This window comes from Cricetulus griseus, chromosome 5 (genome assembly GCF_003668045.3).
Source record: "Cricetulus griseus strain 17A/GY chromosome 5, alternate assembly CriGri-PICRH-1.0, whole genome shotgun sequence".
Taxonomy (NCBI): domain Eukaryota; kingdom Metazoa; phylum Chordata; class Mammalia; order Rodentia; family Cricetidae; genus Cricetulus; species Cricetulus griseus.
Window position 1 is genome coordinate 147,037,479 of NC_048598.1, and position 19,348 is coordinate 147,056,826.

Sequence of the window (19,348 nt, forward strand, 5' to 3'; positions counted from 1 at the left end):
TCTGTTATACATGTGGAGGAGACACTTCCATAGAAGTCAGAAGACAACTTATGTGTTTAATTTCTCCTTCTGTCCTGTGGGTTCTAGGTTCAAACTCAGCTCATCAGACTTGATAGTACGTGCCTTATCCACTCAGCCATTTTGTCAGCTCAAAATCCTATTCTTTTTTTTCCCCTAGAAAGCCAGTTTTTATTTCTAAAACTTCGTAAAAAAATTTTTTTGGACTTTTTTGAGATATCATCTTGGAATACCATATCATTACCATACCATAATCAGCTTGGAAAGGCTTATAATTATATTCTAAAACAAAGAAGGACTAATGGGGAGAGCCCATCCCACGTGAAGGGATGCACTCCTACCCTGGACACATGGGGAAGGGCCCAGGCCCAGCCCAAGATGATGTGATGGACTTTGCCTGGGGAGTGGAGGGTGGATGGTGTGGGGGGCAGGTTGGGGTGGGGTAGAAGGGGTGATGGTGAGGGGAGGGAGAGGGATAAGGGATTGACAGGTGAAACAAACTTGTTCCTAATTTGAACTAAAAAAAAAAAGGACTAATGGGTAACCCTGGAAGGTCAAGTCAGCTGGAGCAAGTGTAGAGAGCTGCCCGGCAGGAGGAACCAGCACTGAGGTTCTGTGCTAGGACCCACGTTCTGCATAAACCTCTAGAAACACGGGTTGGTGTGGGGGGTGCAGCTAGTTGTGTTTTTTTTCCATTGAACTCAAAAGCCACTTTGCTGGGCTTGGGCTGTATGTAGTTCAACTGGTAGAGTGCTTGCCCTGCATACATGAAACCCCATGTCCATGTCCCATCTCCTGTACTGCATACAGCAGGCGTGGTGGCCTGTTTCTGTAATCTCAGAACTCAAGAACTAAAGTGGGAGGACTGAGGTTAGGGGGGGCTACAAAACAAGAGCCTGCCTCATAAACAAAACCAAAACAATTTGTTGCTGCAAACCAACTAAACCAAACCGTGCTACTAAGATCTTTTTATTTGCAAGACAGAGGTCACGCCTGAAGTTAGCATGGATATAAGGGCTCTGCTACCAGCCAGGAGACGTGCAGTACCAATTCAGCATGGAGCAGATGTCTTCGTCTTCCGCTGGAGGCACAGCCATTTGGTTGGCACTTCATAAGAAGATCTCTGCACCTGGTCTTCATCATAAGGTATGTGCCAGGAATCGCCAGTTGTCTGCACCACTGTGTCATAGCTGAAAGTATGCTGATGGGTTAAAGAGAGCCAACAGTGAGAACAACAAAGGTGCCCTGTCAACACTGGATTTCCTTCCTTCCTTCCTTCCTTCCTTCCTTCCTTCCTTCCTTCCTTCCTTCCTTCCTTCCTACCTTCCTTGCTTCTACCACTTTCCACATTATTCCATTGAGGCAGGCGCTCTTCCTGAATGGAGAGCTCCTGGTTTTTTTGTTTTGTTTTTGGTGTGTGTGTGTGTGTGTGTGTTAGGTTGGCAGCTAGCAAGTGTAAACAAGTCTATCTCTTCCGTGTAAACAAGTCTATCTCTACCCCGCACACTACTCCTGAGGCTACTGGCATGCGCAAGAACATACTCAGCTTATAATGTGGGCACAGGGATGAAAACTCAGCAAGCACTAACCATTCAGCCGTCTCTCCAGACCCCACAACAATAAACAAAAATAATGTAAAAGGGGAGTTTCATTATAAGGTTAAGGACTCTCTATAGGAGTGTCATATTTACAAGTTATAGGATTGTTAAATTGTGAGAAGAGAAAAATCAAATATTGAAAGTAGAAAAATAGCTCTCTCAAGATTACCTTGAAGTGAATCTTAGATGTGTACTTCTAAAAAGTGGTATTTTATTTTGTAATTCTAAGATCAACGTTATTACTAGCCTTTCCCCAGCACAGACATCAGACAGGAATGGTGCCAGAGAACCCAGGAATCCCAGCCCAGGAGGCTGAGCCAGGAGGGTTATGAGGCCAGCCTGGACTCTTTGAGAGTTTCAGGCCAGACAGGGATACATGGTGAGAGCTTGTTTGATTAAAATACATATATGCATGCATGTATTAAATAATATATGTACACATGCATACATACATCAGACTCATCAACAATTCCTCACCTCATCAAATCTCTACTGTTCACATTCCCCCATTACTACACATTATACATATATTTTTAGTTTCTTTGTTAAATGGGAAGTAAAATAGGGCTATTGCTTTCTGAGGGACTGGACTACTCATAATTATCCTTTTATCTAGAGCTTCCCTTCCCATCTCTATTTTCACTGAACTTGCATTTTTCCTTTTTTTTGTTGCTTCTGAGGAAACTGGGTCAGTTGCTTTGGATCATTTCCCTTAATAAAGTCCTGATTTTGCTTATTTATTAATTGCTGTGATGTCACAGGGTACTCTTTGCTAAACATTTGCTTTGCATTTTAGTTTATTTTTAAAATTAATAAACTTAACTGGATGGCGGTGGCGTATACCTTTAATCCCGGCACTTGAGAGGCAGAGGCAGGTGGATCTCTGTGGGTTTGAGGCCAGCCTGGTCTACAGAGTTAGTTCCAAGACAGGCTCCAAGGTTACACAGAAAAACCCTATCTGAAAGTAACAACAATAATAATAAACTTATTTATAGTACTGTGTATAATATGTTTTGAAATATACTACATTGTGGAATGGCTACTCAAGCTATTTAATGTGAGTTACCAATTTTTTATTTTTCACACCTAGAATCTACTCTCTTAGTAGTCTTCAGGAATGTAACACATGTGCTAGAGATGGCACAGTGGTACTGATCCAGCAGAGGACCAGAATTTGTTTACCAGGACCCACATTGGGTGGCTCACAACTGCCCGTAACACCTGTTCCAGGGATCCAATACCTTCTTGCCTCCTTGGGCACCAGCACTGATATTCACACACCCACACAGACACATAATTAAAAATGAAAAAAAGAATACAATATATTATTAGCTGGGCCTGGCAAATAAAGTAGGAGGATTGTAAAGTCAAGATCTATTTGTGTACAGTGTGTTCAAAGCTAGCCTGTTGCAAAATAAAAAGTAAAAACTGGGCTGGGGATGCAGTTCAGTGGTAGAGGACTTGCCTAATATATGCAAGGCTTTGAGTTCAGTCTCTAATACCACATACACACACACACACACACACACACACACACACACACACACACACACACACACGGAATACAATAAACTGTTATTAATTATAGTCACAGCACATTGTACAATGGATTTCTTAGACTTATTTCCGCTTCCTAGATGAAGCTTGGTATACTGGACCAAAATCTTACCTCCCCTCCCCAGTGTACAGGCCACTATATCTTCCTGAAATAATTCTCCTTTGGATTTTCTTCCTTTGTTTTAATATCAGAGGCATCCCTATGCTATGGGCGTCTACACTAGAATCAAAGGGCATGGGGGTGTAGACCTGTGATGACTTGGGAAGCGGAGATAGGATGACTGACATTTCAGGCCAGCCTGGTCTACATGGCAGGGCTACATAAACAGACCGTGAGCAAGATGCCTTGAAAGATGCCTTAACTACAAAGGCTCATCCAAAGTCAATGATGTAGAAAGTTTGGAATGTTACAAGTCCAGGGCCAGATTCTCCTGGGCCATCTTCAACCCTCTTGGTCACCGTCCTCTGAATGCTACCTAACTTCTTTGTCACAGAATGTACAAACAGACCCCCTAGCTTCCACCAAACAAAAATAACAGCTGAAGTGCCCCTGCTTTCTGTAACCTACCCCTCCCTGATGTTTCTACTGAAGTATTTGAAGTGTCTTGATTTCTGATTTTCTTTGTTTTGCTCTGTTATGATAAAACTGTTACCATATTAAAACAAAATCTGAGATAATTAAGTCTTTGTTCTTGGGCCATGGTCATTCATATTTGGCCTCCAAATAAACTATGTCTTTATTCTCTTGGAGATAAGAGTTGTGCTTTTGTGTCAATGAGCCCCTGACTTTAAATAAAATAAACTAGGTCTGGAGAGATGGCTCATGGGGTGAAAGTGCTTGGTGCCAAATTTGGGGTGAACATGGCAGAAAGAGAGCTGACTCCTGACAGTTGTCTTTCAAGTAAACAGGAAGATGGAAACACAGAGTGTCTAAGTATAGATGACGGCACTGCTTCAGGCACAGTCACTCAATACTCCAGGTATTTTAATCTGTCAATCAATTTGGGGCTGGCCTAGGAATACTTTTGCTCTGACAGATGCTGTTTCTAGGAGCTAACTAACTACCAAACTAAAACAAAAATGAAGTATTTAGAAATTTCAACATTTTAAGAACTTGTGCCACCCTCTTTCTTTAGACAAGGCTCTGTCAGCATCACTTAAGAGCAGACCCCATACCTGGAAAGCCAGCTTTGATCTCTGAAGACAATTCATGATTGTCAGCTGATGTCCCTGCTGCCACTTAAAGAAGAGGTGCCGGGTATGCGCATCAGGTAGGCAGGCCTTGTGGTCCCGCATCAGATCTTTCGTGATAAACTTGCAGTGATTGCCTGAGTTCAGGGTGGCGTAGAGCAGGAATGGATCATCCTTCGATCTGCAGCAGACAGGAGGAGGAGCATAGTTAGAAAAGGCAGGGGGCAGAGGGCTTTCCCTCCACCCATTTACTCATGACGTTCCTTGGAGGTGCCAATGACTCTTGACAGAAGTGATCTGCTTGATCCACATAAAGCACCTGGAGTCCTTAGTTGGTGATACTATCTAAAACACAATGGAAAGCTGATGGGAAGGGACTGCTAATGCCTAGGACTTAAAAAAAACTTTCAGGTCAGCTTGGGGTAGAGTTGTTACTTTATCAAAAAACAAAAACAAAAACCCTAAAAACCCACAGGAGTTTTATATGGAAGAAGAGCTTAAAAACCCATAGGATAGAAGTTTTATATGGAAGCAGATGAGCAGATTGTTAGAGCAGGGTCACGTTTACATGAGGGATTACACAGACTCACTACACTGTTCTCTGTTTTATGTTCGAAAAGGTTTGTTTGGTACATTAATGGAGAATATAAGTTAACATTAAAAGCATAAATATTTAAATCCTGAGACACAGGAAACTAGTGAGTCAATCTTTATAACAGAGCTTAGAATTTCAGCAGTTGCAGTTAGGTACAGGCCAAAGTACAGGCCCCAAAGTAGGCAGCAAGACCAATTCCCAAGAGACTTCTGGGCTACAGCACATGATTTATTTTCTATAAGAAAAATAACGACGATGGTGATGAACACAACTCTTCTCTCATTCACCCCCCATAGCAACCTCATGAAGATTATGCATGAAGTAAATACCTTGCCAGGTGGGAAATGGCAGGTGTATGATCTGAAATAATACTCCTAATGCTTACCAACTCTGCAGGAGGGACAACATCAAGAGTATCAGGTCTTTCGATTCTGAAGCAACAGAAATGCCTCCTCTCAGCTTAAACAAGTGATTCGGTTTGTGATTTGAGTGAGGAATTGGCCTCCTGCGTCATGCATCAAGAGCCATTTTACCCTTTTAAGACTAAATTCTCTGCGGGACCCTGACAAACCTTGAAGTTCTCCCTTCTGAACTAATGAGTGCTAGACTTAGTGCTGAGGCACACACACATTGCAAAGTGACAGCCAGGCAAGGTTGCAAATAAATGCTTGCCAGCAGAAGCAATAGGAAAACCTGAGCACACTGAGGGTTTGTGCGTGCGGTCCAGGCCAGTCACCTTCCTGTATTGCTGCTTTCTGTTTGAGAACTGCACATTGTGTTACTAATTGCGTTTCCCATGTTCCTTTGGCTTCCTGGGAAGCTATAGCTCAATAGCAATTTTCTCTCTATTAGAATAAATACAGCCAGGCGGTGGTGGCGCATGCCTTTAATCCCAGCACTCAGGAGGCAGAAGCAGTCATATCTCTGTGAGTTCCAGGCCAGCCTGGTCTACAGAGCCAGTGTCAGGACAGGCTCCAAAGCTACACATTGAAACTCTGTCTCAAAAAACAAAAGCAAAACAAAACAAAACAAAAGAATAAATCAGACCCTTTGTGTGGTCTTCTATAATATGGTCTTTCCTTTTCCTTCCCTTCCCCCTTGCCTTCCCTCCTTTCTTTCCCCCTTTTCTAGACAGGGTCTCATATATCCCAGGATGGCCTCTGGATAGCAGAGGATGCTCTTGAACTCCTGATCTTCCTGCTTCTACCTCACAGGGCTAAGATCACAGGTGATACCAGCACCACTGGTTTCATGTGAGGCTGGGGATGGAACTCAGAGCTTCCTGCATGCCAGGCAAGTTTTCTACCCACTGAATTGCACCCCAGCCCCCAAAGATTACTTCCTGGTCGCTGTTCTAACCCATCCACGCTGGCCTTCTTCTTTTACCAGTGTCCAGCTTATTCCTATGCCAGGGAGTTGGGGTCTCTGCTGCCCCTGTGTGAGGGAGGAGCACTGTGAGGTGAGGTATCCTTCCCACCACTCCCATTTCAAACGGCACTCATCACTGGCTACAGTGAGGCTATCTGGTGGCTTGTTTCTGTAAGGACTAAAAGAGCAAGGGGCTTTGTTGTTGGCACTGAGAACAAACACTGTGTTCGGATTTGTTGAGAGTCTGCTCAGTGATCAGTTTAGGACTGTATGTTGTTTATTGTAAATGCCAGCTTCACTCCTGACTTATCCCCTCCTTTTCTTGTCTATGCAAGTTTGCTCTATTGTAGACACTATATTTTTGTAAGCTACCTCCAACCTATTTTGTTTTTGTTTGAAATGAGATTACACACACATAGGCAAGCATTCTACATGACAGAATAGATAACTAATAAGTAGATGATTCAAACTTAGTCCAATTGACCCATTCCCCTCCAATACTTACATATTATCAGCAAAAAAGCAGTCCGCTTGCTCTTGCACCTGTTTCATCTCATCCTTTTTCCACTGGGAACTCGGTGTTAGCATGTGCTTCCGGCCCAGGACCAGCAGTCGTAGATTTTGCTGGGCTAGTTGAGACACTACATCCAGGAGCTAGAAAACATGGAGTCAAACAAAAAAAAGTTCAAATAACCGGACAGATTGTGCTAGCTGGTGAGTCTCAAAGTTCCGAGCAGGAAGAGAACAGCTCTTAATAATTTTCTATCTTTCAGGACTGGAGAGATGGCTCAGAGGTTAAGAGCACTGGCTGCTCTTCTAGAGGTCCTGAGTTCAATTCCCAGCACCACGTGGTAGCTCACAACCATCTATAATGAGACCTGGTGGGTGACCTCTTCTGGCCTGCTGGCATACATGCAGACAGAACATAATAAATAAATAAATCTTTAAAAAAAAATTTCCATCTTTCAAAGCTTGAGAAAAATTATAAATTAATGTATTCTTTGTTGCTGTTTGTGTAACAAGAACTCTCAAGTAGTACAAGCTGGCTTCCAGCTATGAAGTCAAGGATGATTTTGACCCCCACACCTCCACTTAGTGAGCTCTGGGATTATAGGCATACACCACCATGGCCAACTACTATAAATGGTACCTAAGCCCTGCCCAGTTCATGCTATACTGGTTCTAGGTGTTGATTTCTAAAGACAGACTAATTAAGTTGTTTTAAAACTGAACCCTCTAGAGCTCCCTGAGAGTGATGGGACTCAGAAGTTACTAACCCAATTTTGAAGCAAAAAAAAAAAAAAATAATATATATATATATATATATATATATATATATATCATATATCACACACACACACACACACACACACACACACACACACACACACACAAATTTGCCTGTTTTGATTTTTCAAAACAGGGTTTCTCTGTGTAGCCCTGGTTGTCCTGGAACTCATTCTGTAGACTAGGCTAGCCTTGAACTCAGAGATTTGCATGCCTCTACCTCCCAAGTGCTAGGATTAAAGGCATGTGCCACCACTGCCCAACATTAATTTAAACAATTAAAAGAATTCTCATTATGCCTGTCTTGAAAAACCAAACCAAATAAACAAACAATTCTCATTATCATGACTGGAGTGGGATTTGCCACTGGACATGTGGGAGTCAGAGTACAACTTCTCGGGGCTGGTCCTATCTGCCGCCTCTGATGTGGGTTCTGGGGATTGAAATTTTAGCTGAATGTGGTAGCACCTGTCTATAATCCCAACACAATGAAGTCTGAGGCAGGAGGATTGTTAGTTTGAGGTCAATTTGAGCTGTCTAAAACAAAACTACCAAACATAACAAAACAAGAAAGTACCAAAGCTATCTGGACTAAAGTAGTTCCATTATTGTCTATATTGTATATTTGATGTCTACCCTGGGCTTTTGTTCATCCTATTCTATTACTAATGTGATTTTAAAGCAGTTGGTTTTATTGCCCTCTAACTACCAGTTCTAGAATGAAAGCAGATACTTGTCCACTGGATGAGTTAATATACAAGCAAAACAAATGCCATAACTAGAGTGGAAATCCTAACTGAAAGTTTTTAATTGGTAAAATGTAGCCTTCTGTAGGCTACCAGATGACTCAGAGGGTAAATAAACTCACCATCAAGCCTGTCCACCCTAGTTCAATGCCCTGATCCCACATAATGGTGGAAGGAGAGAACCAACCCCACAAAATTGCCTTCTGACCTCTATATGTGAGCTGTGGCAAATCCCTGACCAGCAATAATAATAATTCTTTAAAAATTGTTTTAAAATATATTTTTTGTTTCAAATTAGGTAATGACTTCTGTGCTTATTCAATAGTTATTTCCAAGCCTTTTTTATGTGGAAAGCATATGGGCATGATCATAGTGTATAAAAATTTAAAGACACTGTTTCTAGTGAGGCAAAATAACAACATTTTTCTTACTTGCCTATCAAGCCTAGGAAAATATAAGTTCTGACTGTACACATATTTGATGGTTAATACACACATTTTGATTAGCTGAAGAATATGCCCAACATTGGGAACCAGGCATGTTGGTCCTTGCCTATAACCCCAGCACTCAGCCAACTGAGGCAGTTTGAGTCCAGACTGGACTATGTGAGTCCAGTGTGGGCTACACCAAAAGACTCCATATCACTAAACTAACAGCAACAATGATGATGATCATAAATGAAAAATTATGATTCATGAATTCAAACACCTCAAAAGACATTTAAAAAGTGCCTTTCCTTCAGAATGTACTTATTCTGTGTGTGTGTGTGTGTGTGTGTGTGTGTGTGTGTGTGTGTGTGTGTGTGTGTGCACGTGCGCGCGCGCACGAGCGTGCGTGCGCACGCACGCTTGTGTGCAAAGACAGAGGACAACTTGCAAGAGGTGATTTTCCCTTTCCACCGTGTAAGTTCCAGGAACTGGCACCTCCTGGGTCCTCCATTTCTTTAAAACCGTACTGAAATTACAGATTATTTTCTATGAACATAGATTCAAAGTGGAAATTGGACCCATTAATAGGGATGACAATTTAAAAATTTGCCTAAGAATTCCCATAAAATGTTAAAGCACATGTTGAAGCCAAGAATGGTGCTACACACCTATAACCCCCAGTATTTCAGACACTGAGGCAGGCGGTTCTCACATTCCAGGCCAGCCAGCCCCAGCAACTCAGGGAGAGTCTGTTGCAAAGATAACACAGGACCATCCATGTTGACTCTGTGGTGGGACACCTGTGGAGCAATATGAGCTCTGTGGTTAAGTCCTCGGCACCACAGTCCAACAACACAACTTTCCATGCAGCTAGGAAGACATGGTCTAAAGAAAAATACAACCGAGTTTTCACAGAAATACCCTGACTTGGACAAATACCCCAGGTTCAGTAAGGTAGGAATTAATAAGGAAAAAGAGAAAAACCACAGCTTCAACTACTCTGGGGCGCCATCTTGTGGTGGAGAGATCTCTAATCAACAATTTTTTAAAGCAATGAAAATAAGAGAAAAGACAGTTTCTTGTTTGTTTTTTTAAAGGTGACTGGATAGCATAAAGGTAACTGAAAGTTTAGACAGTCTGGCTATGAAAAGCCTCTGCAATAAATTGCTAGCTGGACGAGCAGGCTGGCTCAAAAGTCATGGGCATACCCAGAATAGCAAAGAAAAAGAAAATTTAACTTAGTTGTATGCTCAATCAAAAATAAAACTGAGTCAGGCGTCATGGTATATGCCTGCAATCCAAGTACTCAAGAAACCGAGACACGAGTATTGCTAGTTACTGGCCAGCCTGGGCTGCACAGACAGACCATGTCTCAAAACCAAATGAAATCAAATCAACCTGGGACTAGAGTTATAGCTGTATATAGTAATTGAGTACTATACATAGCTGAGTATAGCACTAGCTGTATTATAATAGCTAGCAAGGGGAGGAGGCAATATGACAAAAGCCTAGAACGACTGGGAGAAAGGACATAGCACACACACGTGACAGAAGTAGACAGGGACTATCTAGGGAGGAAGGGAATAGTGGGAGGAGTCATGAAAAAGGAGCAATGTTGGGTGGGGGATGAGTATCAACAAGGTAAAATGACATACGTGTATAGAAATGCATACAGAAACCCATTATTTTGTATATTTACTAAAGAAAATTAAAAAAAAAAGAAGAAGGCTGTGAGGGGCTGGAGAGGTTATATGGAGAGGCATATAACACCCACTGCTTTTCCTGAGGACTTGAGTTGGATTCCTAGCACCCATGTCAGGTGGCTCATGAACAACCTGTAACTTCAGATCTAGGGGATCCCAAGCCTCTGGCCTCCAGGTATCTGCACTCATATGTGAACACACACAAATAAATTCAAAACACAAGGTCTCATGTAGCTCAGGTCAGCCTCAAACTTGCTATTAGCTGAATCTGGCCTTGAACTCCTCCTGCTTCTGCCTCCCTAGTCTAGAATTACACACTTGAACCACTGTGCCTGACTAGAGGTTTCTGCCTCGTCTGTCCCAGACTTGAAGCTGAAGAAGCTGTCAATCTAGAAATGGCAAGGTGTGCCGACACTAAAAGCTCAACAGATACCTGTTCTCTCTGGGCAAATGACTCCTGAAGAGGCAGTCTACCCAGAGAATTGTAGATGGTGACGACACCAGTGGAACCCTGATGCACACTGTAAGTAAAATGACTGCTAAGAAGGCTATACAAGCTGGGTGTGGTGGCTCACACTGGGAGGCAGAGGCAAGTGGGTCTCTGTAAGTTCCATGCCAGCCATGGCTAAACAGGGAGACCCTGTCTCAAAACCACCACCACCACCACCAGCAACAAAACCCAACCAACTAACCAACCAAGCAAACAAAACCCTAACGAAAATAAAACAAGAAAACCCATAGAGGTTGGTAGAGCTGACTGGGAGGTGGTGGCACACACCTTTAGTCCCAGCACTCGGGAGGCAGAGCCAGGCAGATCTCTGTGAATTTGAGGCCAGCCTGGTCTACAGTGTGAGTTCCAGGACAGCCAGAGCTGTGACACAGAGAAACCCTGTCTTGAAAAACAAAACAAAAAAATCCAAAACAAAACAAACAAACAAAGTAGCCCAAAAGTTATGCTAACTAAAAGGAACTCACTTCTGATTTTGGGTTTTTGTTTTTCTGTGTTCCTCACTATTTCACAATGGTCTGTAAGACTCTAAATAACCCTCTAGAGCACCAGAAGTGTGAGAACAAACTGAAGGCCAGTATTGAGTGTAAGTATCTCCTAGCTTGGCTTCCATCTTGATTTGTTTTACCTCCTGTAGAAATGGATACTAGATTTTTAAAGAAATTCATACATTACATACCTCCTTTGGGCATAAAACTGATCAAAAATAGTTTCTGAGTGTAGGCAGAAATACAATTTGGCAGGGCTTCATATGTTGGAAATAACTGTGAGCAGGGAAGTTCAGGAATAGAAAAGGGGGGGTGGTGGAATGGGAGTGTGTGGGGGAGGGCAAAGGTCAAGATGTCTGAGTATCCTAAATAGCAATGTAGTTACTGTCCATGTTCTTTTAATGTCTTTAAAAATAATTTTACTAAGCTGGGCATTGGTGGCTCACACCTTTAATCCCAGCACTTTCGAGACAGAGGCAGGATATCTCTGAGTTTGAGGCCAGCCTGATCTACAGAGTGAGTTCCCAAACACACAGGGCTACACAGAGAAACCCTGTCTCTAAATAACAACAAAAAGTATGTGCTTGCATGTGTTCATGTGTGTGTGTGTGTGTGTGTACACATGCAGGGACAACTTGTGGGAGTGAGCTTTTTCTTTCATCATGTGGGTCACAGGGCTACACAGAGAAACCCTGTCTCTAAATAACAACAAAAAGTATGTGCTTGCATGTGTTCATATGTGTGTGTGTGTGTGTGTGTGTGTGTGTGTGTGTGTGTGTGTACACATGCAGGGACAACTTGTGGGAGTGAGCTTTTTCTTTCATCATGTGGGTCCCAGGGACTGAGTGCAGCTAATCAGGCTTAGTGGTGAGTGCCTTTCCCCACTGAGCTACCTTACAGGCCTCTTTGAACTTCTTTTTACTCCCCTCTCTACAGGTTCTTCTTCTACTTCCTGGAGCTGTATGGACTAGAGATTTTCAAAAATTTTAAAGCCTTTGTGATCTGTTATCTGCAGGAAATTACATCAGATCCTCAGCAAGATAATAATGTACAGTTCACATATAATATTCATTACTCAGCCAGGCATGTAGTACCCACTTGTAACCCCCAGCACTGGTAGAAAAACCTTGAGTTTTAGGCTAGTCTGAGCTACCTTGTTAAAAAAAAAAAAAAAAAAGAATTTCAAAAGGTATAGTGGCACAGCCTATAATCCCAGCACTTGGGAGACTGAAATAGGAGGCTCTCAAATTTGAGGCTATCCTGTGCTACAAGGTGAGTTTGAAACTACTCTAGCCTGTTTGAAGACTCTGCCTCAAAACAAAATAAAAATTAGGATAAAAGAAAAAGCTGCATATATGCAGTTGCTTGGTAACTTTCTTCTCTAGTGTTTGTTTTCCCTGACCTCTCTGAGGCCCCCAGTACTGGACGGACTGAGCCTAGGTCTTGTGCATGAGGCAAGTTCTGTACTACTGAGATTTATACCTAGGGCTCTTTTTCAAACACTCCAGACAGGGTCCCATTGCTTACGCTGGCCTTGAATTTATCCTAGGCAGGACTTGAATTGCAATCTTTCTGCCTTAGTCTCAGAGGAGCTGGGGCTACATACATTCTCCTGTGTAACCAGGCTTGACTTCTCTCTTCTCTTGCAGCTAACAAAAGTGACTGTCCTTACAGAATTTCCCACATTCAGATACTACTGATTTTATCCCCCTGGTGCCAGGAAGTATAGTCTCCAACCTGATATGATTTCTAACAATTGGTGACTAGCCCTAGAGAGCAGTTTGGATGCAAAGTATTTAACTTTGTGGCATGCCTGTATGCAGGTGTGTGTGTTTCAGAGCATGGTCTTGACGGTGGACAGACCAGTTTGTTCATCAGCATCACTGAGAAGCTGCTCAGTAAGTTCCTAGGCAAAAACTGTCGGGGATGTAGATCTAAGGGCAATTATCTCCTAACCTTACAGACATGGCTGCTAAGTGACTAACAGTGTAGTAACTGCTAGGAGGGAGTACAGGGGAAGTCACTTCAGTCACACTCAAGGAAAGCAACATGGTCAGGGATATTCCCACAGAGCAAGTGACAGATAGCACAGCTGAGTCTCCAGATGAATTACCCAGACAAGGATAGGGGGTTTCCAAGGACAAGGAGCAGCATGTTCAGAAGATCAGCAGTGTGTTGAGTTCGAGGAAATGTAAGAGTCAAACTGAGCTCAGGCAGAGGTTCAGGAAGATGACAAGGAGAACACCTAATACACAGGGCACATTCACAGGGGGTCTTTTCCTGCCTGAAAGCAGTCAGGCAGATGGAAGGATTTAAAACACGGACTGCCCTGGAGATGTGGAGATTCTGGACTGCACCAGAATGGGGGCTTATTAGGAGGCTTTAGCAGCAACCCAGGCAGGAAACTGAGGCACATGGCAGCACAGATGGAGAAGGGCACCTTCGGAACTGGAAAAGCAGAGCTTTGAACAGTCACTGACTGGAGATGGGAAATAAAGAGGACAAATGAAGCAAGACCTGGACCACTGGATAGATGATGGTTCCCAAGCAGGGTCAAGAGAGGAGGAACCTTTGACATTCCTGGCAGGAGGTGTTCTAGTAGGCAGCCAATATGAAGCTTTAAATTTGGGATAAAATGAGGACTGTAGTGGGAGGAGCCATCACAAAGAAGGTGAGCTATCACGGAACAGGACAAGGACCTAAAAGGGAGGAAAGCAGAGGCTCCAACCAGAGGAATGTAGGAAAATACAGTAAGAGAGAGCAGGAGTGGGAGAGAGAGAGAGAGAGAGAGAGAGAGAGAGAGAGAGAAGAGAGAGAGAGAGGGAGAGAGGGAAGGAGGAGAGAGAGAGAGAGAGAGAGAGAGAGAGAGAGAGAGAGAGAGAGAGAGAGAGCACAGAAAGGCATGTCAACAGGAGTGGTCTGTGTCAGCGCTGCTGAGGCACCATGTGGCCTGCAAATGCATAAAACCAATCTGATGGTCCACAGCACACAGTACCGATCCCATTGCTTCCCTAGACCCCATGTAAAATTGTTTTATTTTCAGCACATACAGATTTAAGGAAAGGTGAGGAAGGACCCTCCCCCAGGAGTGGGCAGGGCTCTAAGGGAGGAATACCACAAAACTGCTTTGTGTAGATACTGTAATATAAGCAGAGTCTGTTTTGCTTAGCAAACAATCAGTTCTGCTCTTCATTCATACCAAGTGGTGCAGCCACTTCAAAACCCAACTACACATGCACACACTCATGCAGGTCCGCAGACACCCACACACCCACACCCACACCCACCCACACCCACACACACACACACACACACACACACACCCAACTGCCTTAAAGACAAGTGACTTTAGGATATTTTGATAAGAAAAGGCCAGTAGCAAGGGTAGACGCTGAAGACAACAGGTGAATACTTGTTGGAAGAAGGTTCCTGAGAAAGAATCTAGACACAAGGAGAGAACGCCTCTTGCACTAACATGGAGTGAGCATTACAATGGATTGATAATGTGTGTGTTATATGTGTAGAAAAGTGGTCCTTCCTCCTGATAGCTCTTCTCTGTGGCCTGGGCATAGGAATTATTATCTGACTGCAGTTATGATAACAGAGAACAGAGAGCTCTACAAACAGAGAGCAGGATCCAATAAAACCTAGGTGTGGTTAGAGGCCAGCAATGCCTATAGGCAACAGGCATCTCCCTGTGTAAGAACACAGGGCACCAGGAAGGTGGTCACAAGACAGTGTGCTTCTGGGTCCACATTACCATCTGGTGAAAGGTGCTTTCCGGTGGAATTACAAATGAAGCATCAGTATTTATTTGTTTGTTTGTTTGTTTATGCATGTGTGGGTGCACGCTTGAGTTTATGTGCACCACAATCATGCAGAAGCCTGTGGAAGCCAGAAGAGGGTTTTGGATACCCTGTAATTGGAGTTAAAGGCAATTGTGAGCTGCCACATGGGTATTGGGAATACAACCCAGGTCCATTGCAAGAGCGGCAAGTGCTCCTAACTGCTGAGCCATCTCTCCAGTCCTAAAATTTCTTAAAATTACTTGGCTCTCAGGAAAGTTCTCCCTGGCAATGTCACCTCATTTTAGTGGCTTTATGATGAAGAGCTGCAGGGAGGCCATGTGTTAATGCTAGATGATGACATTATCTTTTGTTTTGTTTTGAAGACAGGCTTTCTCTGTATAGCTTTGGAGCCTGTCCTGAAACCTGCTCTGCAGACCAGACTGGCCTCGAACTCACAGAGATCCACCTGCCTCTGCCTCTGCCTCTGCCTCTGCCTCCCAAGTGCTGGGATTAAAGGTGTGCGCCACCGACACCCAGCTTAGATGGCATCATCTTAAGAGTTCTCTCCTTCATCAATTAGTGGTGAGGGAGAGGGCAGTGAGGGAGACTGTAATTCGTGTCAGTTTCAGTTAGGAGGCATACTCCAATCCGACCTATCCTGTCAGGGTCCAGTGTCCCTTGGATAATGCATCAGTAGCATTCCCTAGTAGTTTCTGCTACTGTTATTCCATGTGTGAAACAGAGGCATATAAATAGCTAGCTCTTCACGGGTCATGGGAAGCTGGGTTAAGTGGAAACTAGTCTCACCAAAAATGGTCTGCAGCTGTTATTAGTGCAAACTAATAATTGGGTGGAAGGTTTGAGGGTTAAGACATCATGTATTTGACAGACCTAAGTCCTTTCTTCCTCCACACCCCCTTTTTCTGAAGGTCTTGTTTTCCCAGATAAAACCACTGAGACTGTGCACACCAAGGAGATTTAACAGGATGTAGTCTGTGACCTGCCTCTTCTTTACACTGTAGTTCAGAGCTTGAACTGTAAAAGGAAATAAACTACTTTTAAATAGAACCCACTGTTAAGGAGAACATCTTAGTTATTTATAAAAGGAGACATTCAAAGCACCATAGACAACAGAGGTCTTAAGAGTAACCACAAAACAGCCTATGTACACTTCCAACATAAAGGGATACCATTTTCTAATAACAGTTACCCAGTTGTTTGGGAGACTAAAGCCAGGAAGTGCTTGACCATTTTCTATGGGATGCTTCACTGCAGACAACCCTATGGTTGTGGCTAATGGCACTGGGCAGTGGCAGACAGGGTGGGTGGTGTTTCTATTCAAATAGGTAGATTTAGTCAGATGAGAGAATAAAAGTAAATAGATTCTTTCTCATGCCGTTGTTCATTTTGATAACCATTTCTCACAAACTAGAAATTTCAGAGACAGGAAAATGAAGAACTCTCGAGGCAGTACAAGGCCACAAACAGGCTTGGAATTGATGCTCTACATTGCTTACAGCAGAGAAGACAAGAAACTAATATGTGGAGCACTTGTTTCTGTGCTCCTATTGCCTCCTGTGGATTATCCACAGCCCTGTCTTGATCCTTGTTTTTCTACTGAGCTAAGTTTTGGGAAGTGAATGCTTGCAGCGATGACTCCTCTTCTCAAATGCTGCAATGTTCAGCGTCTTTTCTGTGCACTGCTGAAAATATCACCATGTAAACGAAGTGCAGGAAACCTTTTAAAACTGTGGCTCCCATATCATGTTTTTATTTGCCTGATTGCTGTCCAGCTGATGCTGCGTTAGCCTCAGTTTTCCCACTGATAGAGGGTGCTTGCAGGCAGGAGGATGGCTTTTTTAAAAAAGGAGGTTAATAATTCTATTTTGTTGAAACTTTTCAAACTTTATATTCCGTGGAAGAGAGATTAGCACTCAACGACAACAGGAGTGTTGGAAGATGAGAAGCAGAACCCGGGGCAAGCTTGAAGAGGGAAGCCTTCAGTGGGTGTATGCAAACTCCATGAGCTTGTAGGTTGGGTGGGACAGTTAGAGGGGAGAGGGTGAAGCTGAACTGAAGCAGAGTCCTACCTCCATCTCTATGTGCAAATTTAAAGAGAACAACATTGCAAAGCTCTAAATGACTCCGGAGAATGTATATACACTGTATTCTACTACCTCATCCTGACGTCATGATGACCCTGATGCTTTAAGACTCATCCTATATCCTGTGTTTGTCAGTCTTTGGTATTTTAGGGAGATTTCAATGACCTCATCTTGTCCTCAGTTAATGAAACAATTCTATTGAGGAAGAGAAATGCCATTCCCGCCTTGGGCACATCCTGTCCAGTGTGGGATGTGTTTCCTGAACACCGTCTGCACTGATGCCACTAGCACCCACACAACAGTCTAACCTTTCAGAAAATGATCAAATTGTTGGCCTGGGTGGATCCCCAGCTAGGAGACCCAGAGATGTCTAGAAGACAGATTTTGTTTTTGACTCAGTGTGACTGTTCTCTGAGTACTTATACATATTCTTTGTTTTTTTAGTGTCTCTACAAGGTGTCTGTGTCACCTGTATTGCGAGAGAAAGAATAGGTAGTTTGAATACTAAAAGCTAAGTTTAGGAATATTGAGCTAATTTATTCTGAAGCATTCAAAATCTCACCCCCAAAAGGTCTATACAGATTTCTACAGGGGCTGGAGAAGTTGCTCAGAGGTTAGGAGCACTGTCCACACCACCAGAGGACCTGGGTTCGATTCCTACTATCTACATGGCAGCTCACAACCAGCTAGAACCCCAGGGCATCATGTGGTGTGCATACACACACCCATATGTATAAAAATAAATAAGTGGCCAGATGTAGTGGTGCAGGCCTTAACCACAGCATCTGGAGGCAGAGGCAGACAGAGCTTTGTGAGCTGCTAAGGCCAGTTCACTAGTCTACATTGTGAATTCTAGGACAGCCTACATAGTGAGATCCTATCTCAAAAAAAAAAAAAAAAAAAAAAAAAAAAAAACCAACAACAACCAAAACCCAAACAATAACAGCAACAAGAACCCCCAAATGGAAACTAACAAATTAAAAAATTAAAATGTTTTTTTAAAGTTTTCCACAAGGTTCTCTGTCCAATTCAAGATATGAGAATACTTTTCTCACTCTGGGAAAGCACATGAACACCATGAGGTTCATAGGACATTAATCAATGATGAGAAGAGAAGGTTTGAAAATCTGTATAGCCTCTCCAGCTGCACCAGTCAACACAGCTCCTGTCTAATTACAAAGCCTCACAGAGGTGCACACATTGGCCACCGAGTGTGCTATCTGAACAGTCTTGGCCTGTTCAAAATACATGCAAGACCTGACTACATAAAAATGACCTTAGATTTCTCCAGTTACTATTCCAATTGAATGCCAACAGGGGAGCTTATATAGTATGTGAAATGGAACAGACACATGAAAGCAACTTTTCCATTTGGTATCTACTATTTAATAGTTATGAAGACACCAGCTTTGGTACCAGCCTGGTTCCAAATTCTGGTTCCATGATGTACAAACTCTATCAAATGAGAAAGCTAATTTCTTCTTTTTGCCTCTGACACAGTGTTGGTGAAATGGAAATATTTGTTTATCATGAGTACCGCTGTAAATAATGCATGTAGATACAAAACATGTGGAAACTTATGCAATGTTAACTGTTATTAATACTGTCCAACCCAGTAAATTTAGACAGCCTAAACTACTCCTCCTCTTTTTTTTTTTTTTTCTGAGACAGGGTTTCTCTGTATTGTTTTGGAGGCTGTCCTGGAACTTGCCCTGTAGACCAGGCTGGTCTCAAACTCACAGAGATCCGCCTGCCTCTGCCTCTGCCTCCTGAGTGCTGGGATTAAAGGTGCACGTCACCAATGCCCAGCTTTAAACTCCTTCATTTAATAAAAAGAAAAAAATTGATCAAAAAAAAGAGAACAAAACAAATAAAATGCAACTCAATACCATGGCCTATGCCACCTGAAGTCCCTCTTAGAACCTCTACTCTGATTCATCTAGCATCTTGATTGTGTACCACAGACAG

At 43.0% G+C, this 19,348-nt stretch overlaps 1 protein-coding gene across 4 annotated transcripts in view; it reads right to left on the reverse strand.

Moving 5' to 3' along the window:
- Positions 1 to 971: 971 nt before the first annotated feature.
- Prorp (protein only RNase P catalytic subunit) overlaps positions 972 to 19,348 on the reverse strand; it is a 100,906-nt gene continuing 82,529 nt past the window's right edge. For 3 of the 4 annotated variants that reach the window (XM_027419694.2, XM_027419692.2, XM_027419696.2), the window contains 3 exons: positions 6,833 to 6,981; positions 4,350 to 4,545; positions 972 to 1,219 (listed from right to left, as the gene is read on the reverse strand). In XM_027419694.2, the coding sequence (XP_027275495.1) occupies positions 1,070 to 1,219; positions 4,350 to 4,545; positions 6,833 to 6,981 (495 nt within the window). In that variant the 3' untranslated portion in view covers positions 972 to 1,069. The other variant, XM_027419695.2, reaches the window with a different exon arrangement.